This window comes from Callorhinus ursinus, unplaced genomic scaffold (assembly GCF_003265705.2).
Source record: "Callorhinus ursinus isolate GAN/ISIS: 27379988/994484 unplaced genomic scaffold, GSC_fseal_2.0 scaffold8, whole genome shotgun sequence".
NCBI lineage: Eukaryota > Metazoa > Chordata > Mammalia > Carnivora > Otariidae > Callorhinus > Callorhinus ursinus.
The window spans coordinates 9662494-9689123 of NW_027397070.1; the positions used below are offsets into that span (position 1 = coordinate 9662494).

Sequence of the window (26630 nt, forward strand, 5' to 3'; positions counted from 1 at the left end):
CAAATGGTGTTGGGAAAATTGGACAGGCACATGCAGAAGAATGAAACTGGACCATTTCCTTACACCATACACAAAAATAGACTCAAAATGGTTGAAAGACCTAAATGTGAGATAGGAATCCATCAGAGTCCTAGAGGAGAACACAGTCAGCAACCTGACCTTGGCTGCAACTTCTTTTTTTTTTTTTTTAAAGATTTTATTTATTTGAGAGAGAGAATGAGAGATAGAGAGCATGAGAGGGAAGAGGGTCAGAGGGAGAAGCAGACTCCCCGCTGAGCAGGGAGCCCAATGCAGGACTTGATCCCGGGACTCCAGGATCATGACCTGAGCCGAAGGCAGTCGCTCAACCAACTGAGCCACCCAGGCGCCCGGCTGCAACAACTTCTTGCTAGACACATCTCCAGAGGCAAGGGAAACAGGCAAAAATGAACTATTGGGACTTCATAAAGATAAAAGGCTTTTGCACAGCAGAGAAAACAGTCGACAAAACCAAGACAGCCGACAGAATGGGAGAATATCTTTATAGATGAATCTTCTGACTTTCCAGTTTTCCTGAGAACTTTAAAGCTACCCTGATACTTTCCCTCTACTGTTTGTTCTTGATTTCTTCTGCCTGGATGCTTCTAAGATTGTTTGAAGCTTACTGAGTTGAATATGATAGGTCTGTAACTTGATGGTTCATTCCTGTTTGTTATCTTTTCTAGTACATGAGATCATTTAATCTACATATTGGTGTTCGTTATTTCAAGAGACCTCAAATACTTTTGTTCTTTGCTCTTTTTTACAGGCAGTATTCCAGATCTTTGGCATATGTTGATGAACAAAGCAGATAAAAATCCCTGCCCTTGTGTGGAGCTTAAATTGTAGTAGGAGACACCAAGTAATAATAACAAAAATAATAATAATAATACATAAGTAAAGAATGTGGTGTTGTAGGTAGAAACAGCAGTAAAAGGTATTGGGAATACTGGACAGGAGCTAGAAGACAGGGATTAAGATTACAGTTGTTAATAGGGTAGTGATCTTTTTCACTTTATTCTGATCTTTACAGTTATATGGAATCTTACTGAAGAGATTTTGATTTCTTTAATGGATTTTTTTCCTCCAGTTTCTTTACATTTTGCTTCTTGTTGTCTCATTTCTTTGAGAGAATACCAAATTTTCTTGTTTCCTGGGTTGGCTCTTTGAAAGTCTCCTTAACTGCTCTTTTTCTTCAGTTTGTTCGATACGAAAGAAGCAGTTGAGGTATGTTTTTTCAGTGTTACTGATTACAGTATTTTATTTGAGGATGTTGCTTAGATGCCCTCCCTTGTATTGCTGATATTACTGGATTGGGAGGGCAGTTTCTAGAAAGCTATTTACATACCTTTTCCTGATCCTGTTTTCTTATACTAATGGTAGTTTTTAATGTCTGCTGAACACTTAATTGATAACACTGTATACATTATTTGTGAACGGGATGCTTATTTTACTGTGGATATTCATTTGCAGCTGACATGACATGAGATTTGCCTGAACAGCCAGAAAAGTAAGACTGGGCATTTGCATTTAAGCAGAAATAAAGATAGTGTGACTGAAGTATGAATCAAAAGTTGGGTTATCATAAATCAGATGTTGTCCTGCTGGCATAATTATTTAATTGGGGGCTGTCATTTCTGACAATGCTTCTTCAAAAGTTATGGAAATAATTACCAAATAACCATACTCCTCATCCTTTCTTGCATTTCAGAGGATCTTGATGGTATTTTATAGCAGTTGTAATCATCTAATCTTAGTTTAACTTAAAAAATTCATTTTGAATTGGTATAAATGTATAGCTATAGACCAGCAACTCCTAAATAAGGGATGTATATCAGAATTATGTAGAGTTTTTCAAAAATCCACATATTTTAAAAGAACTCCCTGAATTCTGATGATTAAGAACTGTCACTATTAGAAAAAAGAGATTATATACATTTTATTCATCATAAAAGCTAATACAGGAATGTCTAATCCAAAACTTCCTCTGCATAGAATATTCTTTTATAGGGGCACCTGGGTGGCTCAGTTAAGTGTCTGCCTTTGGCTCAGGTCATGATTCTTGGGTCCTGGGATAGAGCCCCACACCGGGCTCCCTGCTCCTCAGGAAGCCTGCTTCTCCCTATCCACTCCTCTTGCTTGTGTTCCCTCTCTTGCTGTCTCAGTCAAATAAATAAATAAAATCTTTAAAAAAAATATTCTTTCATATCAGTGCCAGTTAGTAGAAAAATTAATAAAATCACAGAACTTTTTTTTTTCTCCTCCAAATATATATGAATTATAACTTGAGCTTTCAGGGCAGTTCTTGGTTAGTAAATTATCCCTTTAGAGTTTGCCAGAAATTCCATACTACAAGGCACTTAGCCTTTCATTACCTTGGATTGCTAGCCCTGAATCTTGGTATAACCACAGAATTAAATAATTTGCCCTTGTAATTTTATAGACCTTGGGAGATGTTCCCTGAGCATAAGCCAGAGAATCTTCCTTATTTTATTTCCTTGTCTTCATCCTCCCAATTTTAGTCAGGTATTCAGTGCTTACTAGATAAAAGGTTACACATCTTTTTTTCCTCTTTCCTATGATCCCAAGGATAAGGGTGGGATGTTTTCAGAGTCATCTGAGAGTTTAGATTGATTACTAAAAGGCAGTATTAAAAAAAGGATTTCTTAAGAGTTAAAAGAAGATAGTAGGAAGGAAAAAATGAAGGGAGGGTGGGAATCGGAGGGGGAGACAAACCATGAGAGACTGTGGACTCTGAGGAACAAACTGAGGGTTCTAGAGGGGAGGGCGGTGGGGGGATGGGTTAGCCTGGTGATGGGTTTTAAAGAGGGCATGGATTGAATGGAACACTGGGTGTTATGCGCAAACAATGAATCATGGAACACTACATCAAAAACTAATGATGTATGGTGATTAACATAACATAATAAAATAAAATTTTAAAAAAGTTGACTGGAACATTTAGGACCAGCTAGCTTACTTTTCTTGTAACTATGTTCTTTAGGTGGCAAAGATCTATTAAGATCTTTTTATCATTTCATTCCTGTTGCTTCTTCTGTCATAGGCCAGGCATTGCTCTTTTCATTAATCTATCTAAGTGTAATCTTTTTCATTGCTGTATTATCTCTTTAACAAAACAACATCCATCTTTGCCTCAGTTTTCAGTTTTCTAATCAAATTTTGCAGCTGGTAGTTTGCAGGCTAGAAAGCACCTTAATGTTCCTGAGAAAGAGGACTCAGCCACTATCCTACCTAAGTGTCTTCATTTCCACTTCCTTGCATATTCCGGTTTGGTGGTGGTGGTGGTGGTAGTGGAAGGATTATTTAAGGAGTAAGGATCCACACTACTTGACTTGGTGGGTTTAGGTCTTGAGCCAGATCAAACATTCTAGTGCTTTGTTGGCAACGTTCCAGAGACCTAGTTGTGTTATATGTGATCTGTACATATCAGGGTTGTATATAATCCATATCATTGAGAGCATTTAGAAGTTGGATTTCATGAGCTCTGGAAGTTTGCTAGGTGGAGCATCCTGAAATTGAAATGAAGAAAGGATTTAGTTAATTATTCAAGATAGCCGAGACTTGGAAGAATACATTGGGGGATCTATCCAAAGGAGAGACTCCTCCAGAAAGAATGGGAAATTAAGATGAGTATTACTTTAGGCATAGGAAGCTCTCCTGTCCTCCCTCTTCTATTCCCCCCCTTTTCTGAAAAGAAATGGTATACTTTTATCCTATTTACAAGTCAGTAATGATACTCAATGACAAATTTGAATAGCTTTGTGATTTATCAGAGAAAATAAATTTGTAGATAAACTGAAAATGGAACAATAAAAATGCTCTAACATCTTTGAATTTTTGAATATTTACTCATCTTCCTATATTGCAGAGATTCTCAACTAGGAATGCATAATAGAATTATCTTTGGAAATGCTTAAAATATCCTACTCCAGAAAAATTGACTCAGAATCTCCTCAGCAGTTGAATTCAGTACCTCCTTAGGTTTTTGAGATGTTCACTCCCTGGTTAAGAACCCATTTTCTCCCAGTGCTAGATTGGAGTTAAACTCTGAAAATTAGTATTTCATTTTGTTTTTACTGTTGTGAAACTGTTTTATCTATTACATAAGAAACCTATCTTAACATTTAAGGAATAGAGTCAGTAGATAGGAAGAAATTGGGAAAATAAGGGACAAATGATGGGACTGAATTCGTGAAGTTACATAGTTTCATTGTATAATCAATAATTAAAGCTATATTATGTTCTTATAAATATAGCTGTGCACAAAAACCTCACTTGGACCTGCCCCAAAGACCAAATAGAATTAGTAGACTACACATAAACTGAATTGAGCATTGCTTACTCCCAGCTTTTCCTTTGAGTTGGCATTGAAAAATGATCTTTTCTACTTTCCCTATCTATCTAGTTTCCTATTATTTTCCAAAAGGAACATTTTAGTCAGTTTTTTTCTCTGTTCACAGTTTGTTTCTTTCCATTGCTCAAGTTGTTGTTTCTAGTAGAATTTAATGGGATTCCCATATTGGTGGTCATTTAGGTTGGATGTGGCTTTTAAATACTTCTTTTGATGCAAAATACGTGTATTTACATTGCTGAGTACTAATGTTATTCTGAAGAAAATTAATAGTTTTAACTTGAATATGTTTTCTTATAGCAGAAAAAGAAAACTAAGAACTTCAATCCACCAACACGTAGAAATTGGGAAAGTAATTACTTTGGGATGCCCCTCCAGGATCTGGTTACAGCTGAGAAGCCCATACCACTATTTGTTGAAAAATGTGTGGAATTTATTGAAGATACAGGTAGGATAGAAGTATTATTGCAAGAGATTTAATTTAAAAGTTCACTTTTGCTATACCAAGTTTGTCAAATGTTCATGATTCATAAAAGCTAAGTTTTGAAAGAGGTGTATAGTTCTCCTTAGGATTGATTGTCTTGAGTATTAACTCTAGACCTAACTATCAGATATTTGATAAGCTTTGTTGTTAGCCATTAATGCTTTTGTTGGACTTCTCTTTGATAAATGGATATGTCGAATGCTAAAATGTTACTTCCTTTATTCTGGAATTTAAAATAACTTGATTATTAAATTATGCTACTATTTAATCATAGCTATGATTTTAAATAGATAATTTGAAAGTTTTCAATTTTTTAAGTCTAGTACCTTTTTATTACCCATTTTACGCATGAATTTTTAAATTCCATAGCAGTATTTATAAATGTATGAAAGGCTGCTTGTTTGAGATGTTACTGTTTATTCAGCAGCACTATCTTGATGTGTTTTATATGGTTTGAGTTGTATTTTTAAGGAGTGTGCAGATAGCCTCATTATTTTGAAAACCAGCCTATGTTATGTTTACTTTGTCCAATGTAAACTATTATCTGAGGGCTGGACTAGTAATAATTGAGGAATAAAGGTAGAATATTATCATGTTTATGTGCATTTAAAAACATGAATTAATCATGAAACCTCAGTAATTGAATGGACTACAAAATGTAATGGTTTGAAAACATGAACTAATTCCATCTTAACTTTATTTGTTCATGATCTTCTGTGGTAAATAAGCATTGTTTAAAAGACAAAACTAGGATATCTGTCCTGTCTAAAATGTCTAGCTCATTTTTACTTGGATGTACAGTTCTATACCTATTGGGTTGTCTTTTTGGTGAGAAGTACTGACTTTACATTTTAATAAAGGAGTAGAATATGGGACAATTAACTATTATCCACTAGTATTATAGTTGAAATAGCCTATATCTTCCCTGTTCTGTTAATAAGTGTTAATTTATAGAGCCTACATTTGGATATACTCTTCCTTTTTTTTTTTTTAAGATTTTATTTATTTGCCAGAGAGAGACACAGTGAGAGAGGGAACGCAAGCAGAGGGAGTTGGTGAGGGAGAAGCAGGCTTCCCGCCGAGCAGGGAGCCTGATGTGGGGCCCGATGCCAGGACCCTGGGATCGTGACCTGAGCTGAAGGCAGACAATTAACGACTGAGCCACCCAGGCACCTCTGGATATACTCTTAATCGTTTGTTTTTTTCCTTCAGGAAAGTGTGTTTTAGCCAAATTTCTTGTCTATATTTCTATCCGTCTTTAGCATAGAAGTGCAAAGGTCCTTAAAATATTACCTTTATGCTTTGAGCTTAAAGAATTCTCATTTGCTTTAGTAAAATAATTTGGCTTTATGGATATGACTGAGAAATCAGGAAGTATTTTTCTTTAGTTATTAGAAAATAATAAAGTAATGTGTTTTGTACATTTATTTTTATAATTAAAATTCCCATTTCCTGAATATTTTCATGTTGAGTGATTTGGTATGAGGAAAATGAATTCCAAGTGTAAGGTAAAATGAAATTCTACCCCAATTCTTAGCATAATTTGAATTAATTCAGTTAACTGACGGGTAATTTATACATTTAAGTGCTTTGTTAGAAGTGTACTGAGGTACCATAAGACCATAAGAACATACAGAAGATTAAAGCCCAGTTCTTTTGTGGTGGTAGTGGTAGTGTATTTGATTTTACTCATTAATGCTGATGAGTTTTAGCAGAAAATTCTCAGTTGCTTGAGTTGAGTATTGAATTCTCAGTATACACTAGTAGCACAACCACCTTTTGAAGGTTTTACTTAAAATGTAAATATATATCAGATATTTACTATCTAAGAGTCATACTTTGTTGTTTGGAGATCCATAGACATAGTGGTGTAAATGAGCAGTACTTTTACTGTTATAATCAGTCAACAGGCCTTAAAGGACTAAACTTTTTAAACAACCTTGAAGAAGCCATTATGGTAGTTTTAAAATTAACTTCATTGATGATTTACATAAAGTGAAACTCACCAATTTTAATTGTGCAGTGAGTTTTGATAACTAGTCATTTAAACACCACCACAGTCAAGATAACATTTTCATCACCCAAAAAGCATCCAATGTTTCATCATGAAGTATAATGATAATGATAGCTAGCTGTTGGGGGTTTTTGTAGATGCTGTTTATCAGGTTGAGAAATTCCCTTCTATTCTTGTTTCCTTGTATCCAAAATGGATGTCAGTTTTGTCATGTGATTTTTTTCTTCATCTGTTGAGGTGATCATATGGTTCTTTTTAAAGTCTGTTTAGTAAATTAATTGATCTTCAAATGTTAAACTAAACTTGCATCCCTGTGATAAATACCACTTGGGCATAATGTTTTGTCTTTTTTATATATTGCTGCATTCAGTTTATTGAAATGTTAAGGATTTCTGCTTCCTGAGGGATATTGGTCTATAGTTTTCTTTCCTTGCAGTGTCTCTGTCTGGTTGTGGTATCAGAGTAAAACTGGCATCACAGACTTGAGTCTATTTTCTAAAAAGTTTGTACAGAATTGGTAATATTTCTTTTCTTGAATTTTAGTACAATTCACCAGTGAAACTGTTTGGACCTGGAGTTTTATTTATGAGGAGGTTTTTAACTATGGATTAAAAATTTTTAAGTAGATACAGGGCTTTACAGATTTTTTATTTCTTGAGTAAGCATTGGTTTTTTTTGTGTGTCTTTCAAGGAGTTTATCCATTTCATCCAAGGTGGCATAAGCTTGTTTATAAAATTCCTTTTCAGTGTTTTAATGCCTATAGCATCTGTAGTGATGTCTTCTCTTTTGATTATGTATCACTGATTTGTGTCTTTTTTTTCCCTCTCATGAGATATTTATCAATATTGATCTTCTCAAAGAACCAATTTTTGGTTTTATTGATTTTTGTTTCCTATATTTTGTCTGATTTTTAATTCACTGAATTCTTTTAATTCCCTTTTTTTCCTACTTCATTTGGCTTCATAGTGTCTTAAAGTAGAAGCCTAGGTTAATGATTTTGACCAATCTTTACTATAACATTTAATGTTAACTATTTTCCCTTAAGAATTGTTCTAGCTGTATACCACAGATTTTGAGATGTTTACATTTGCATTCAGTTTGGAATACTTTGTAATTTCCCTTTTGATTTCTTTTTAATTTAACCCCATTGGTTATTTTAGAAGTATTTTATTTATTTATTTGACAGGGAGAGAGAGACAGTGAGAGAGGGAGCACAAGCAAGGGGAGAGGGAGAAGCTGGCTTCCCACAGAGCAGGGAGCCCGATGTGGGGGCTCAATCCCAGGACCCTGGGATCATGACCTGAGCCAAAGGCAGACGCTTAACGACTGAGGCACCCAGGCGCCTCTTTTATTTCTTTTTTTTTTTAAAGATTTTATTTATTATTTATTAGAGAGAGCACAAGCAGGGGGAGCAGTAGGCAGAGGGAGAGGAAGAAGCAGGCTCCCCACCAAGCAAGGAGCCCGATGTGGGGCTCGATGACCTGAGCTGAAGGCAGACAGTTCACTGACTGAGCCACATAGGCTTCCCAGAAGTATTTTATTTCTAAATATTTTCCAGATATCTTTCTGTTAGTCATTTCTAGCTTAATTCTATAGCAGTTGGAAAACAAGCAGTTTGATTTCACTGTAAGTATTCAGATTGTTTTATAGCCCAGAATATACTCTGTTTTGAAGAATGTTCCATGGGACCTTGAACAAAATGTTTTATTAAGCTGTTGGGTGAAGGGTTCTGTAAATGGGAGTTAGGTCACATGACGTTCTTTAAGAGGTCTCAGATCCTTCCTGATTTTTTTTTGTTGACTTTTTTTTAAATTACTTATAGAATACTTTTGAAATCTGCCGTCATGATTATATATGTCTTTCTCCTTTTCAATTCTGTTACGTTTTGCTTCATGTGTTTTGAAATTCTTTTAGTTGCATGTACATTTAGGATTATGTCTGCTTTATAAACTGAGCTATAATTATAAAGCATTCTCTTTATGCTTATAGTATTCCTTCTTAAGTCTACTTTGTGTAATATTAACATAGCCAATGGTATTTTCCTTGAGTAATGTTTGTGTGGTATATCTTTTCCATCCTTATAGCCTATTTGTATCTTTATATTTAATTTAGCTTCTTGTAAGCAGCATATCATTGGGTTTGATAATTCATTTCTGTTCATTGGAGTGTTTATTAGATCACTGGATTTTTTTTTAAAGATTTTTTTTTATTCATTTATTTGACAGAGCACAAGTAGGCAGAGTGGCAGGCAGAGGGAGAGGAAGAAGCAGGCTCTCCACTGAGCAGGGAGCCCAATGCGGGGCTTGATCCCAGGACTCTGGGATCATGACCTGAGCTGAAGTCAGACGTTTAACTGACTGAGCCACCCAGGCACCCCTTAGATCATTGGTTTTTAATTATCAATATGGTAGGTTTTAAATCTCCCATCTTGTTTTTGTTTTTGTCCATGTGATTATTACTCCTTTTTTCTTCTTTTCCTGCCATCTTTTGGATTAATTGAATATTTGGGTTATCAGTTATATCTGTCTTAGGTCTTTTTAGTGATACGCTAGTATTTGAAATACATATCTTTAATCACAGCTCATTGTCAAATATTACACCACTATAATCTATAATTTAGAACCTAGTAACAGTATATTTAACCTTCCATCCCTTGTTCTATTGTTGTACATTTTAATACTGCAATTTTTAAAAAATTTCAGTATAGTTAACATACAGCGTTATATTAGTTTCAGGTGTACGATATAGTGATTCAGCCATTCCATACATCACCCAGTGCTCTTCAGGACAAGTGCTGCACTACTTAATCCCCATCACTTATTTTACCCATCCCCCCACCTACCTCCCCTCTGGTAACCATCAATTTGTTTTCTATAGTGAAGAGTTTGTTTCTTGGTTTGTCTCTCTCCCTATTTTTTTTTCCCCCTTTGCTCATTTGTTTCTTAAATTGCACATATAAGTGAAATCATATGCTATTTGTCTTTCTCTGACTTATTTTGCCTAACATTTAACTCTGTCCATGTGTTGCATATGGCAAAATTTCATTCTTTTTTATGGCTGAATAATATTCCATTTTACATCTGTATCACTACTTTTTTATGTCAGTGGACGCTTGGGCTGCTTCCATAATTTGGCTATTATAAATAATGCTGCAGTAAGTGTTGGGGTCATGTACCCCTTTGAATTTGTGTTTTTGTATTTTTTGGGTACCCAGTAGTACAGTTGAGGATTATAGGGTAGTAGTACTATTTTTAACTTTTTGAGGAACCTCCATACTGTTCCAGGGTGGCTGTACCAGTTATCATTCCCACCAACAGTGCACATGGGTTCCTTTTTCTCCACATCCTCATGAATACTTTTTGTTTCTTGTGTTTTTGATTTTAGCCATTCTAACAGATACAAGGTAATACCTCATTATAGTTCTGATTTGCATTTCCCTGATGATTAGTGCTGATGAACATCTTTTTGTGTGCCTGTTGGCCATCTGTATGTCTTCTTTAGAGAAATGTCTGTTTATGTCCTCTGCCCATTTTTTAACTGGATTATTTGTTTTTTGGAGTGTTGAGTTGTATAAGTTCTTTATATATTTTAAATACTAAGCCTTTATCAGATATGTCATTTGCAAATATTTTCTCATATTCTGTAGGTTGCCTTTCAGAACAACTTTGCTGCTGTTTCCTTTACTGTGCAGAAACTTTATTTTTATTTCATTTTATTTATTTTTAAATATTTTATTTATTTATTTGACAGAGAGGCACAGGGAGAGAGGGAACACAAGCAGGGGGAGTGGGAGAGGGAGAAGCAGGCTTCCCGTGGAGCAGGGAGCCCAACGCAGGGCTTGATCCCAGGACCCCGGGATCATGACCTGAGCCGAAGGCAGACGCTTAATGACTGAGCCACCCAGGTGCCCCAGAAACTTTTTATTTTGATGAAGTCCCACTAGTTTATTTTTGCTTTTATTTCCCTTGCCTGAGGAGACATATCTAGAAAAAAGTTGCTACAGCTGATGTCAGAGACATTATTATTACCTGTGCTCTCTCCTAGAATTTTCATGGTTTTCAGGTTTCACATTTAGATCTTTAATCCATTTCAAGTTTATTTTTGAATGTGGTATAAGAAAGTGGTCCGGTTTCATTCTTTTGCGTGTAGCTGATCAGTTTTTCCAGCACCATTTGAAGAGACTGTTTTTCCCATTTGATATTCCTTCCTGCTTTGTTGAAGTTAAATTGACCATATGATTGTGGGTTTATTTCTGGGTGTTTTGTTCTGTTCCATTGACTTATAATTCTACAGTATGCTTTAAACATCATAATACATGTTTATAATTTTTGCTTTAAACAGATAATTATCATTTTTGAGAGAATTTCTTTCAAAAGAAAGATTTATAAATCTTTTTATATAATGGCTTTACTAAAATATAATTCACATATTCTACAATTCACCAATTTAAAATGTACAATCCAGTGGTGTTTTAGTATCCTCACAGAGTTGTGCAGCCATCAGTACAACCTATTTTTAGAGTGTTTTCATTAACCTCAAAGGGACCCCATACTCCTTAAGCTGTCACTTCCTATTACCCACACCCACCCACCCTTAACTCTCTGTCTCTATTGAGTTAACTGTACTGGTATTCTGTGACTGGCTTCTTTAATGTAACATTTTCAAAGCTCATTCATATTATAGCATCTATCAGTACTTCATTTTTATTGCTGAGTAATTTTCCATTGGTGAACACTTGTGTCATTTATACTTTTTGACTATTGTGACTATTGCTTCTGTGAATATTCTTGTATAAGTTTTTGTGTGGACGTGTTTTTCACTTGAGTGTGTACCTAGGTATGGATTTGATAGATCATATGGTAGACTATGTTTTAAATTCGAAACCACCAGACTGTTGTCCAAAGTATCTGTACCATTTTACATTCCCACCAGCAATATATAGGAGTTCCAGTTTCTCCATATCTTTGCTAATACTTTCCTTTTTTTTTTTTATTATAACCACCCTAGTGGATGTGGAATGATAGCTCATATGGCTTTGATTTCATTTCCTTGAAGACAAATGATGTTATGCATATTTTCCTCAAGCAGACTCCCCACTGAAGATAGACCGCTCGTAGGGCACGATCCCAGGACCGATCCCAGGACCGTGAGATCATGACCTGAGCTGAAGTCAGACACGTAACTGACTTAGCGATCCAGGGGCCCCTGCCCATTTTTAAATAGTTATTTATCTTACTGTTAAGTTTAAAGGCTCTTTATATATTCTGAATACAAGTTAAATTTAAGTATGATTTGCAGAAATTTTTTCCTAAAAAACATTCCTTGATGTTTTGTGCTTTTGAAGCACAAAAGTTGGAAATTTTGATGATGCCCAGTTTTTTAAGATTTTTTTTCACTGTGTTCATAGTATCATGTCTAAGAAGGTTTTGCCCAATCCAAGATCACAAAGATTTATTCCTGTATATTCTAAGAATTTTATGGTCCTAGTGCTCTTACATTTAGGTCTGTGATCCATTTGAGTTTTTTTGTCTGTGGTGCAAGAAAAGGTTACAGCTTGATTCTTTTGCATGTAGCTCTCCATTGTCTAAGCACGATTTATTTATCCTCTGTATGTGATATGTTCTCCTTTCTCCCTCAACTCCCAGATGCTTTTAAAGTTATTCTGTTTTTTAGCAGTTTTATTTAAAATGTTCCTTAGTGTGTGCTTTTAAAAAAAAAAAAATGCTTGTGCTTGAGGTTGCTGGAGCTTCTTGCATCTTTTTGGTTTATAATTTTCAAATTTGTAAAATTTGGGGCCATTATTTCTTGAAATATCTTTCCCCCCCCTTACTCACCGTACTTCTGCTTGTAGGCTCCAACTACATGTGTGTTAGACATCTTGAATTTGTCCCACAGCTCACTTAGGCTGTGTGGTTTGTTAAGCCTTTTTTGTGTGTGTGTACCATTTAGATTACACTGTATATCTATTACTGTATCTTCTATTTCACTGATTTTTTTTTCTATACCATCAAATCCAGAAGTTCCATTTAAGTCTCTTTTATTTGTGTGTCATTTTTCTACGCATAATTTGGTATTTTCCTTTACATCTGTGAGTATACTTAAAAAATTGTAATAACTGTTCTAAAGTCCTTTTTTACTATTCTGCCATATTTCATTTCTAGATCTATTTCTGTTGATCTCCTAATTATGAGTAACTTTTCTGCTTTTTTGGTGGTTTTGATTTGATGTCAGACATTTTCAATTTTACATTAGTAGGTGGTGAGTTTTCTAGTGTTCTTTTAAAGAGTGTTCAATTTGTTTTGTCACGTATTAATTATTTGTGAATCACTTTGCTACTTTCTAGGCCTGTATGTAAGTTTGTTTTGGTGGATCCAGAGCAGCTTTTATTCTAAAAGATTTTATTTATTTGACAGAGAGAGATAGAGCAGGAACACAAACAGGGGGAGTGGGAGAGGGAGAAGCAGACTTCCCGTGGAGAAGGGAGCCCGATGCGGGGCCCGATCCCAGGACCCCGATGCGGGGCCCGATCCCAGGACCCCAGGATCATGACCTGAGCCGAAGGCAGATGGCTCAACGACTGAGCCACCCAGGTGCCCCAGAGCAGCTTTTATTTTATTGTTTATATAGTACGGACTTGACCCAAAGCCCTGTTATTAAAAGGTCTTTGAGAATAGAATTTGAACTATTCTCTGCCCTGGACCGAGGAAATTTCCTCTCATACACGTGGAGTATTCAACCAAAGATTTCAGGGACGTTTCTGCACATCTCTGAGGCTCTTTTCTCTGTGTAACACTCCCTCCTTTTTGGTATTCCGCCCCACAAATTTTGACCTCATCCTTTCTGAACTCCTATCTCCTACCTTCTCTACTCTGGTAGACCATTGTGCTCTCTTGTGATTCCACCTCTCTGCACTACTGTCTAAAAACTGTTTCCAGGCACTAAATTCTGTAATTCAGACAGTTTAACTTAATTTGCTTCTTTTCCCCCATAGATCACTGTTGTTCAGTGTCTGAAAACTTTTTTATATAATTACTCCAGTTTTTAGTTTTTACTGTAGGAGGGCAGTTTCCATAGCAGTTAAGTCCTTCATGGTGGAATCAGATGTCCGAATAGCAATTTGTATAATAGTACTGTATAATAGTTGTGCTAAGGTAAAGTTGGGAAATGAACCTTCAAGTATTAGTATAAGTTTAAGGTAGGCAAAAAGAGGCAATGTGGAGGAGAGACATTGAAAAGGAAGGGAATGATAGGCTTCTCTCAGGAATTAGTATGATAAACCTGATAGATAATGAGGTTGAAGGAGGACTCGAAAATGCCCCTCATATTGCTGGTAGGGTAAATGTAGGTATACCATTAATGAAAACAGAAATTGAAGTATGAAAAGCAAAAATGGCATTTTGATAATGGATTCATATTATGTATATGTTAAATCTTTAGGTGCCTGTGGATTATCCATACAAAAGCCCCAAGACTTCATTGAATGTATGGCTATGGATCTTTGGAAAATGGTTAATCTTAAGATTTGGTAATTGTCATTATATAGATATTAATGTAAGCTATGTGTTGATGAAATTGAGGGTGAATATACAGAGTGAGAAGAAAAGTTCAGTGCAAATAGGCTATACAAAAGAGTAGGCTCAAAAACACCAGAGAGGAGAAAAATTTTAATAAGGAAGCATCATTATCAGCACTGAATATGAAGTCAGGTGACTTAGAATGATACTTCTAAAAACATTTTTGTTGAGATAAAATTCATATGATGTAAAATTTAGCCATGTGAAAATGTACAGTTCAGTGACATGTAGTGCATGTACAGTGTTGTGTAACTACCACCTTATCTAGTTCCAAAGATTTTTATCACCCTAAAGGAAACTATACCCATTAAGTAGTTAGTCCTTTCCCTTTTCCTGCCTTGGCCCAAGACTCTGGCAACCACCAGCCTGCTTTTTGTCTCTGTGTATTTACTTATCCTGAATACTTCATATATATGGAATCATACAATACGTAACCTTTTGTCTGGCATCTGTCACTTTGCATAGTGTTCATCTGTGTTGTACCATGTGTAATTGTATGGATTTACAACATTTTGTTTATTCATTGATAAATTGGTGGACATTTAGTTTGTTCCCACCCTTTGGCAATTGTAAGCACTGCTGCTGTGAACATTCATATCCAAACATTTGTTTTGAATACCTGTTTTCAGTTCTTTGGCGTACATACCCAGGAGTTGAATGTTGAGTCGTGTGGTAATTCTGTTTATCTTTTTTTGCGGAGCTGTCAAATTATTTTCTACAGTGGATTCACCATTTTATATTTCCACCAGCAGTGTGCAAAAGTTCAAATTTGTCCACATCATTGGCGAATTGGAAGAGCAAAATAAGATTATCAGCAGCAGGAGGTGCACTGCCCACAAAGCAGGAAATTGAAAAACTATAAAATATAGGGGAAAAAATTGCAGAGACTCTAACCCAGGAATGCCTAGATAGATTCTGAAGATAGCACACCTTCAAAACCAGAGAAACCAGGAATTATGAGTTAGTCTCCTAAAGAATTTCTTTAATTTAGTATGTTGTGTCTAGCAGAAATTCCTTGAGGTTTTCTGGTATATTAATAATGCTTTTTATGGTTTCTGGCTCTGAAATGTATTTTTATCTGTTAGCAGGAACATTATCTTCTTTAAGTAGCTAGTCATTCAGTCTTAAGTAATGCTTTTTTGTTATTGTTGTCGTCATTTGTTTTTACATCATTGCCTTAGATGATAATCTTCATGAGAGTAGGACCCCTAGGTCCTAAAATCCATGGCTGTAGTAAGTCCTTACTTAATAAATGTTTAAACAGTTTTTTCATAATAACTGAATATTTGTCCGTGTGACATTAGTTATACATGAATAAAATTTCAGTCTTTATTTTCCAAACTACAGTTAACATTTATTCTTTTTCATACAGAGACTGCATGATAATTGCAAAAGATGAGAAAACGGAGTCATATGTGCTCCAGTGAGACTTATAATTTAAATGTATAGCAACTGAATAATTTGCATTATGCTTAGCCGCACTAAGTTATAATATCATAAAAACACAGGTTTTGCATTTTAATAATAATGGATGAAGGTGATACACAATGTGTAAGATGATCTCTGGTTTTCCTTTGGAAAGAGACTATTCTTAGGTGAAAGCTATTTCAGATGCTTCCTTTTTAAGTTAAATTGAAACATGAAACTGTCATTTTTGTGGTTGACAGCCAGATGATGTGTACATAGATCTCTTGTTTAATGATGAAATTCCTGCAGGAAAATAAATGTGCAAGTCTAAAGAGACCCTGGTCCTTAATCTTTTTATTCCTCAGGTGAAATAATATACTTTGCTAATATAATAATCAGCTTTTATGGAATATTTACTATTTGTACAATAATTTTTAATATGATATAAAATAACTTGTATATTCATGTAATTTTCACACCTGTATGAGTTGTATGTACAATTACTGTATCTGTTTTACAGAAGTAGAAACAGGCTCAGAGAAATTAAGTAACAGATCTGAGGTCACACAATTGGATTCTAGCTCCACTTACCATTACTGCTTAGAGGTGACGTTTGATGAGAGTTGTTTTATTGTTGTTAAGGAAAGGAATTGTCTCTTTCATTATAGAAAGAAGAAAGGTGCAAATAAGTCCATAAGAGGTAGAATGAAAAATCAGTTGTGATTTTATTATGATCAAGAGTTAAGGTTTTCTTTTTGTATATATATTTTACTATATATAATACACCTTTAAACATACATAGCTTTTTCAAAAGGGGATAATTAAAAATGGTTTTATAATAATTTTAGTATATGAGCAACATCATTCCATGCAATAAGATAGTTGTCTTTGGAATTACCTTTTATGACTTACCATATTCTAACATCATTATAGTTGTGGTTTATTCAGTTATCTTGTATTTCTGAACATAAGTCTCCAAACATTCATTACTGGCAGTTATCCTTTTATATGTACATTTTTATATGGTTGTATTTTTATTTTTTCAGAAAAGTGTTTAGACGTGAATTTTCTATGCCCAACCCGAAGTGGTAGAACGTATGTACCATAATACAAATAGGTATTGTTGAATGTGACAAACTAATTACCCTAGCTTGTTCAATGTGTGACCTTGAGAAAGTCATTTCACTTTTCAAAGCTTGTTTATCTTTTACGTAAGGCCTCTCATCAGTTATTTTGAACATGATATATGAAAATGATGTATGTAATATGTTTTTATGAACTTCATTTTTTTTATTTATTAAGTAATCTCTGTGTCCAACGTGAGGCTCGAACTCATGACCCTGAGATCGAGTCACATGCTGTACCAATTGAGACAGCCAGGCACCCCTTCTTTATGAACTTTTAATCATTATAGTAAGGAAAGTAACAAAATGAAAGATTGGAGAGCTATTGTTCTTTTTCTCAAATATTAAAGATTTTGTGGCTGGGAAATACAGTGACATGTTTTATTTTTATTTTTTTTAAGATTATATTCATTTGAGAGAGAGAGCACAAGCTGGAGGAGGGGCAAAGGGAGAGGGAGAAGCAGACTCCTGGCTGAGCAGGGAGCCCGACTCCAGGGCTCTATCTCAGGACCCTGGGATCGTGACCTGAGCCAAAGGCAGCCGCTTAACCGATTGAGCCACCCAGGTGCCCTAGTGACATGTTTTAATTCAGTAAATTTGAATTGTAATAATAACCATTAATCTTTTCCACCCCCAATGGAATTTTAAGATACTGTTTTGATTAAGAAAATACTGAAAATAGAAAAGAAAACACTGCCTTTATCTTTATTATTCCTGTAATAACCTTTGCCTAAAATGTTATTTAACACTGCCAGAAGATTCTTACTGCACTGATGTTAATTCATCCTTTTTTTTTTTTAAAGATCTTATTTATTTATTTGTCAGAGAAAGAGAGATAGAGCACAGGCAGGGGGAGCGGCAGGCAGAGGGAAAAGTAGGCTCCCCACTGAGCAAGGAGCCGATGCAGAACTTGATCCCAGGATTCTGGGATCATGACCTGAGCTGAAGGCAGACGCTTAACAGACTGAGCCACCCAGGCGTCCCAATGTTAGTTCATCCTTATAAGCTTGATATATAGATAGATTAATTTTTTTAGAGCAATTTTAGGTTTATAACAAAATTGAGAGGAAGGTATATATTCCTTGCTCCCACATTTGAACCCCACCCCCACCCCACATTACCAGCATCACTCACCAGAACACTATGTTTTTTACCAAAGTTCAGCCTACATTAATGTATCAAAATCACCCAAAGTCCCTAGTGTACTTTAGACTTCACTCTTGGTTTTATACATTCTATGGGTTTGGACAAATGTGTAATGACATATCCATATTATGATAACATACCAGAGTATTTTCACTGCCCTAAAAATTCTCTGTGTTCTGCCTATTCATCTCTTCCCCCACTCTCCCTTCCTCTACCCCAGCTGATCTTTTTGTTCTCCATCTTTTTGCCTTTCCACGGTATCATATAGTTGGAATTATAGAGTAATGTAGGCTTTCCAGATTGGCTTCTTTCACTTAGTAATATGCATTTTAAGATTCTTCCATGTCTTTTCGTGGCTTGGTAACTTACTTCTTTTTGGCACTTAATAACATTCCGTGTTTGGATGTGCTACAGTTTGTTTATCCATACACCTAGTGAAGGACATCTGGGTTGCTTCCAGCTTTTGGCAATTATGAATTAAAATGTTATGAACATAGTCGCAGATTGTTGTGTGGATGTAAGTTTTCAACTCATTTGGGTAAATAACAAGGAGTACAATTGCTGGATGGTATGGTAAGACTGTGTTTTGTAAGAAACTGCCAAACTGTCTTCCAAAGTGTCTACCATTTTGCATTCTCACCAACAGTGAATGAGAGTTACTGTTTTTCCACATCCTTGCTAGCAGTTGAGTTCGTTAGTGTTATTTTAATAGGTATGTAATGGTATCTTATTGTTTTAATTTGCAGTTTTCTAGTAACATACTACGTAGAACATATTTTCATACTCTTATTTGCCACCAGTATTATCTTCCTTTATGGTGTCTGTTAAGGTCTTTGGCCTGTTTTGTAATGGAGTTGTTTTCTTATTATTGAGTTTTAAGCATTCTGTGTATATTTTGAATAACAGTCCTTTATCAGATATGTCTTTTGTAAATACTTTCTCCCAGTCTGTGACTTGTCTTCTAATTCTCAAAATACTGTTTTTCACAGAACAGAAATTTTTAGTTTTGATGAAGTCCAGTTTATCAGTATTTCCTTCATGGATTATATCTTGAGTGTTGTATCTAAAAAGGCATCACCATACCCAAGGTTATCTAGGTTTTCTACTGCTATCTTCTACGCATTTTATAGTTCTGTTTTAGATTTTGAGTCATTTAGGTTTTAGATTTATATTCCATTTTGAGTTCATTTTTGTCAAGGGTGTAAGGTTTATATCTAGATTTTTTTTTTTTTAATGCAGGTACATAGCATTTCACCATTTGTTGAAAAGATTATCTTGTATTTATTGCCTTTGCTCCTTGGTTAAAGATTAGTTGACTTTATAGGTGTCTGTTACTAGGTTCTCTATTCTCTTCCCTTGATCTATTTCCCTATATTTTCCTTAATACCACATCGTCTTGTTTACTGTAGCTGTATAGTAAGTCTTAAAAGTTGGGTAAGTGTCAGTCCTCCAGCTTTGTTCTTCTCTCCGAATATTGTATTTGCTTTGAGTCTTGGCCTCTCTCTATAAAATTTAGAATCAGTTTGTTGATATTTATAATAAAATCATTTGCTGAGAATTTGGATTGCATTGAATCTGTAAGTCAAGTTGGGAAGAACTGACAATGTTGACAATATATTGTGTCTTCCTATCTGTGAACATGGAATATCTCTTCACTTAGTTCTTTGATTTGAGTTTTATTCATCAGTTTTGTGGTTTTCCTCATGCAGATCGTATACATGTTTGTTGAATTTATACTTAAGTATTTCATTTTGGGGAGTGCTAATGTAAATGGTACTTCACTTCTTCACTGGTATATAAGGAAAGTAACTGACTTTCATATGTTAACCTTGTATCCTGCAACCTTGCTATAATCACTTATTAGTTCCAGATTTTTCACCTGTTGATTTTCTTCATCGATGACTGTGTGATTTGTTAAAAAAAAAAAAAAAAATAGTTTTTCTTCCTAATCTTTGTGCTTTTGATTTCCTTTTCTTTATTGCTTTGGCAAGGATTTATAGTATACTGTCAAAAGTCATGATTAGATGGGACAACCTTGCCTTGTACCTGATTCAGGTTTCTTACTGTTAAGTATGTTTGCTGTAGGTTTTTTTTTTTTTTTATGGATAGTCTTTATCATATTAAGGAAGTTCCCCTCTATTCCTAGTTTGCTGAGAGTTTTTATCATAAATGAGTGTTGGATTTTGTCAGATGCTTTTTCTGCATATTGGTATGACTGTAATTTTTCTTTTTTAGTCTAATGATTTAATGGATTGTTTAATTGGTTTTTGAATATTGGACCAGCCTTGCATACCTCGGATAAATCCCACTTGGTCATAGTATATCATCTTTTTTATACATTTTTTTAATTCAATTTGCTCATACTTTGTTGAGGATTTTTGCATCTGTGTTCATAATAGATACTGGTCTGCACTTTTATTTTCTTATAATATTTTTGTCTGGATTTATAAGCTTTTACCATATGAAAAATCGCACTATACTCAGCTTGAGATTGATGGACATGTTACTGCATCCATTGTTTCAAGACTCAAAATAACTGGCCTCTTGAACTGCATACTGCTTCATATCAGGGACAGTATATTTTACATCTTTTATCACATGCATATTCTAATACACAGCACATAGTAGGTGTTGTATTAAGAAATATTAAATCCTGCTTCAAATCAAAACACATCATAGTACATCTCCATATGTTCATATCTTTTCTGCATTTGTGAATAAGTACAGTTTTAATTAATTTCAGTAGGATATAGCTGCCTCATTTAGTGTTCATCTTATTTATGCATATAATCTGTTACAGATTTTGTTTTAGGTTTGGGACATCACATCTAAGAGAATGACTCCTGGATCTCTTTCTCACACCCTAGTGTTTTCCTTAATTCCTGACTGCCTATTGAACTTTTCTATTTGGATGTGGTATCTTGGGATTTAAGATTAAAATTCAGTTCATTTTCCCCCAAGCTACTTCTCTTGATTTCCTTTTTTCTGATAGTGCCAGTTCCTTTTTCCCAGTTAACCTGGGCAAAGGTATTTCATTAATCTGACTCCTCTTTCACCCTTTGTGCCCACACACCATTAATTCCTAAGCCTTACCCTTTCTTAGTAGTATTTTTCTTCTGTTTTCCAGTGTCACTACCATATCAAGATCTTTTTAAATCACATTTACACTGTTACTGCTTCTAATCCAGTTGTCTCCCTACCCCCAAATTTCTTCTACTTAAAAATATTGAGTGCTTAGAAGAAAAAAAAAAATGAATTCCATAGCCTAGGAATTAAGGCTTTTAAAATCTAACTAATTTTGGGGGCGCCTGGGTGGCTCAGTCGTTAAGCATCTGCCTTCGACTCAGGTCATGATCCCAGGGTCCGGGGACCGAGCCCCGCATCGGGCTCCCTGCTCTGCGGGAGGCCTGCCTCTCCCTCTCCCACTCCCCTGCTTGTGTTCCCTCTCTCACTGTGTCTCTGTCAGATAAATAAAAAAATCTTTAAAAAAAAATTAAGTAATTTTGGTTGCAAGAAACCACATGCAAAAAATACGCTTAATTGAAAGGAAAATTATCTCTGGAAGCCAAGAGCATCTGTCCCCAGTGGACTAGAATCCAGGTAGTAGTATCATCTGTTTTTCTGTGTCCTTTTCTCTCTCTGCATTTACCTTGTCTATTTACACATCCTATATTTTTATGTCTTAGTTTGAATTACATGCTGAGCCTAACCAAATATCTTTGAGTCCCCAGTTCCAAATTCTCAGAGAATCTGATGAGTATAACACAGCATACTGTACTGACCAGTTTGTTGATTTAGCATTTCCAAATAATCCAATTTAATTTTTAAATAACTGATTAATATAGAATGTTTTATTTTGTCTAAATGCATATTGCATTGTGCAGTTTTCTTGAAATAGGATTTTGCCTTAATACTACTACTTACCCATGTACCTCCCCATGGTTTTTACCTTTCTGTCAAGCAATAAGAATATTTTTAAGATTTTATTTATTTATTTTAGAGAGAAAGAGCGTGTGTAAGTGGGGGAAGGGGCAGAGGGAGAGAGACCATCTCAACCAAACTCTGTGCTGAGTGTGGAGTCCACTTCAGGGCTTGATCTCATGACCCTGATGAGATTGTGACCTGAGCCGAAAGCAAGAGTCCAGACACTAAACCAACTGAGCCACACACGTGCCCCAGTAATGCATTTTTAATTGTGTAACATCTACCTTGAATAAGTTTATATACTACCACCAATTTTGAATTTTTTCCCCACATGACCTTTTGAATTTTTTTGAGGTAAAAATCACATAACCTATAACTTAACCACTTAAAAGTATACAATTCAGTAGCATTTAGTATATTCATAATGTGTAAACCTCACCTCTAATTAATTCCAAAATATTTATCTCTCCAAAGGAAATCCTGTACCCATGATGCAGGCAGTCACTCCTCATATACCACATTCTGTTTGTCCATTCATCCAGTGATGGCTATATGGGTTATTTACATTTTGTGTCTCTTGTGAATAGTGCTTTTATGAAGATTTATATACAAGTATTTCTTTGAAAAGCTCCCGGCATGGAGCCCAATGCGGGTCTGGATCTCACAACCCTGACATCATGACCTGAGCCCAAATCAAAAGCTGGACCCTCAACCTACTGAGCCACCCAGGCACCCCTTGGCCGTTATTTCTTCAAATATTTTCCTTTCCATCTAGGAAAGCCCTTGTGCATATGTTGGTAAACTTGACGGTGCCCCAGAAATCTCTTAGGTTTTGTCCATTTTTCTGCATTCTCTCAAAATAGATAATCTCAACCCACCAGTCTTTAAGTTCACTATTTCTTCTACCTGAAGATAAAATCTGTTCTTAAACCTCTCTTGTGAATTTTTTTAGGATTGATTGATTGATTTGTGAGAGCACACATGTGCGTGCAGGGAGGGGCAGTGGAGAGAATCTTCAAGCAGACTCCCTGCTGATCAGGACTCAGTGCCATGACCCATGAGATCACGACCTGAGCCAAAACCAAGAGTGAGACGCTCAACTGACTGAGTCACCCAGACGCCCCTCTGTAGTGTATTTTTCATTTTCTTTATTCTAATTTTGAGATCCAGAATTTCTCTCTAGTTCTTTTTGTAATTTTTATCTATTTATTGATACTCACTATTTTTTGTGATTGTTCTCCTGGTTCCTTTCAGTTCTTTGTTAATACATATTTCTAAACAGTTGATTTAAAGTTTTTGTGTGATGCAAAGACTGGGTTTCCTCAGGGACAGTTTCTGTTTATTTCTCTTGTTTCTTGAGTGTACCATATTGTTTTGTTTGTTTCTATGTCTCTTAAAATGTTGTTGAAAACATATTTTGGGGTTTTGAATATTGTGGTATCTCTGGAAATCAGATTCTCCTCCTCAGCAGGGTTTCTGTTGTTTATTGGCTATGTTTGCTAGTTTGGTGACTTTCCTTAAAATACTGTTGTAAAGTGTGTATTTTTTGTCATTTGTGGCCACTGACGTCTGTACTCCATTAGATTAGTGGTTAGCTAGTGTTTTGACAGTTTGTTTAAATGCCTGAAAGTCATTGGAAAAAACCCTTTCCAAGTCTTTGCAGATTTTATTGGGGCACTCTTTCAACATTTACCCAAGCCATTTATAACTCTGCCTGAGCCTTCACTTCCAGCTTGAGCAGAGCCTGTGGTCAGCCTAGAGATCAAAGTTTCTAATCTTGTCAGGCATTTTCTGAGGATGTATCTAGCCCTGGGCATGCATGTGGACTTCTTGATTCCCCAGTATTACGTAGGAGCTTTTTAAAAGCTGTAATTCTGCCACTGTCTCCCTTGCCAACATCTTCCATCACAGGCTTTCTCTCCCATTGCTTGTCCTGACTGTTGTCTCTTGCTCCAAATTGCTACAGCCAATACTTGTGCCTTTAAATGCCAGTGAAACCACCTCACCCCTGGGGACATTTCAAGTTGAGTGAAACACAAGCAAGCCCTTGTGCTGTTCATCTGGGAGACTGGTGAAAATGTATCACCACATTTCTTTGAGAATAAGATCTCTATTGCTCCCTCTGGCACTTGCAACCTTTGCCCAGAGCACAGGCTGCATAATAATGGTCGTTGCCAATCTGAAGTGTAGAGGTATGGTAGATGGACAATTAGAAGCTGCTTTCTTCACCAAGCCTTCTAGATGATAATAAAAAATCATCTTGTGATGATTTTTTTTTTTTTTTACTAGATTTCAGAGTTCTGCAAAAATTGATTCTGATACTTTTTGACAGCTCATTAGTTGCTTTTCTGGGGGAACTAAGCCCTGAAATTCCCATCTTCATCTCTTACTGATGCCATTCCCCATGGACATATTTTTCTGATTTATGAGTTATCTACACTCCTTACTTTGTAATCTCTTTTATGATTTAGGATTATTTCGACCTGAAGGTGTACAGAAACAGTCTGTGAAACTCTTTGTTTTATATCCTGTATTAGCAATTCAGATAGACCATTTTCAGATCCCAAGAACTTTGTACAGCACAAGGGTTAGGTACTTTTCTAATAAAAGGAAAAAAAGAGGATACTTGGTTAAAAGTTATCATTCAAAATTTCTAAACTTCTGTATTTAGTTTTGGAATTTTGGAATAGATTTCTAATGCCTTTATTGTTTGAAGGCCCATGATAGATACTTCGGGTGATTTAAGTCCAAGTGAAACTTTGATAATTCACATCTAGATAAGTGAGTTAGGGATGTTTTTTGTTTATTTTACATCATTTAGTTATTAGTGAATGGAAGGCAAGATTTTTAGCATGTATGATTAAATACCTTAAAATTTTTATTTAGTGAGAAATATTAAATGCTTTGCACTATGTCAGTGGTTGCACTATCTCAGCATTATTGACATTTTGGGCCATTTAACTCTATGAGAGGGGCAGTCTAGGATATAATTTAATTTAGGTGCATTGCATTTAGTGTTCTTTTAGTCTTTTAAAACCCCTTTAATTCAAAAGAATTTTTGTAAATTATCATCAGACTCTTAGCCACTAGTTTTAGTCTTCATTGATTTTTAATTTTTTTTAAAAATTTTTAAAAAAGATTTTATTTATTTATTTGAGAGAGAGAGAAAAAAAGCATGAGAGGGTCAGAGGGAGAAGCAGACTCCCCCCCGAGTCAGGATCCCAATGAGGGACTCGATCCTGGGACTCTGGGATCATGACCTGAGCCGAAGGCAGCTGCTTAACCAGCTGAGCCACCAAGTCACCCTTCATTGATTTTTTTAAATCTCTATCATTTCTCCTGTTGTTATTGGTTGACATTTCACTATACAAATGAACTACTCTCTCTTCCTCAATTTGAGTTTGTGTGATGTTTCCCATTATTAGATTTGAATTACCCTTTTTTATTAGAAATACCACCAGGGTGATATGTCTTTTTAAGTACATCATATCTGTTGAGACAAAATGTCAGTTTGCCCCAATATAGGTGTTATTAATTTTGATTATTTGGTGCTATATCTACCAGACTTCATCACTGAAGTTAAAACTTTATTAACTTTTTTTATATTGATATGGATTCATTCATTCTTAATATAGTCAATGGTTTATAATCCATTAATGTTTTTATATATTTTGATATTCAGATCATTGTAACTTAGTCTCCTTCATGGCTTCTGTGTCCTTTTAAGATATGTCCCCATAATTCTTTAAGTACTTTTTCAGTTTTCTGGCACAAGATGTACCAGGCTTGGCTTATACTTTTTCTGATTCAACTTTGGCATCATCAGGCTTTGCTCCAGATTGCTCTGGTTTGTTTTGGTAGAGAATGGTATTTAGAAACCAACATTGGGGCTGTTTATGGACCATCTTAGCAGAAAAGGCTAGGAAAGCTAAGAAATATATGTATGTATGTATCTGTACTTATTTCTGTAGCAGTCTATTAAAAACCATGAATTTTTGCTGTTACCTTCAATTTCAGTCTAACGCCACAAAGTACATTTAATTCTGTACCCTCTTTTCTTAGTAGTAATTTCCTTCTCCAACAGTGGGAATCCTTGCTCCTTCTATTCTCCGCATATTTACTAATTTGCTCAAGTCTGGAATGTGCAAAAGTATACATTACACCCTAGATTTGAAACCTACTAAGTAGAGTTCAGTAAGTGGCTCCCAGTTTGTTTTTTTTTAAGGTCCAGTTACATAGAGTGAAGTGCACCAAACTTAAGGGTACACTTAGATTGAGTTGAGACAAATGCATACCCCTGTTTCATCCACATACCTGTCAAGAGACAGAACATTTTTATCATCCTTTATGTCTCTTCCCAAATTAGTTTTCCAACCACCCAAGATAACCTCTTATCAAATTGAGTTTCTTTTAGAAGTGGTTTGAGGAACTTCCTATTGAACATAGAGAATAGCTATAGACTTTTGGCCAGTGACATATAAAAGTTAGATCTTTTGTTATTGTCTACAAGTCCCTGAGGCTTTTCTTTTCTTTCTTTCTTTCTTTTCTTTCTTTCTTTCTTTCTTT

At 35.3% G+C, this 26630-nt stretch overlaps 1 protein-coding gene across 8 annotated transcripts in view; it reads left to right on the plus strand.

Moving 5' to 3' along the window:
• ARHGAP5 (Rho GTPase activating protein 5) overlaps positions 1-26630 on the plus strand; it is a 104671-nt gene that overhangs the window by 66589 nt on the left and 11452 nt on the right. For 3 of the 8 annotated variants that reach the window (XM_073895059.1, XM_025870192.2, XM_025870191.2), the window contains exon 3: positions 4691-4838. In XM_073895059.1, the coding sequence (XP_073751160.1) occupies positions 4691-4838 (148 nt within the window). Of the gene's footprint in view, positions 1-4690; positions 4839-14326; positions 14415-16916; positions 16933-17395; positions 17412-23016; positions 23042-26630 lie in introns of those variants that run through there. The other 5 variants (XM_073895061.1, XM_073895062.1, XM_025870195.2 and 2 more) reach the window with 5 other exon arrangements.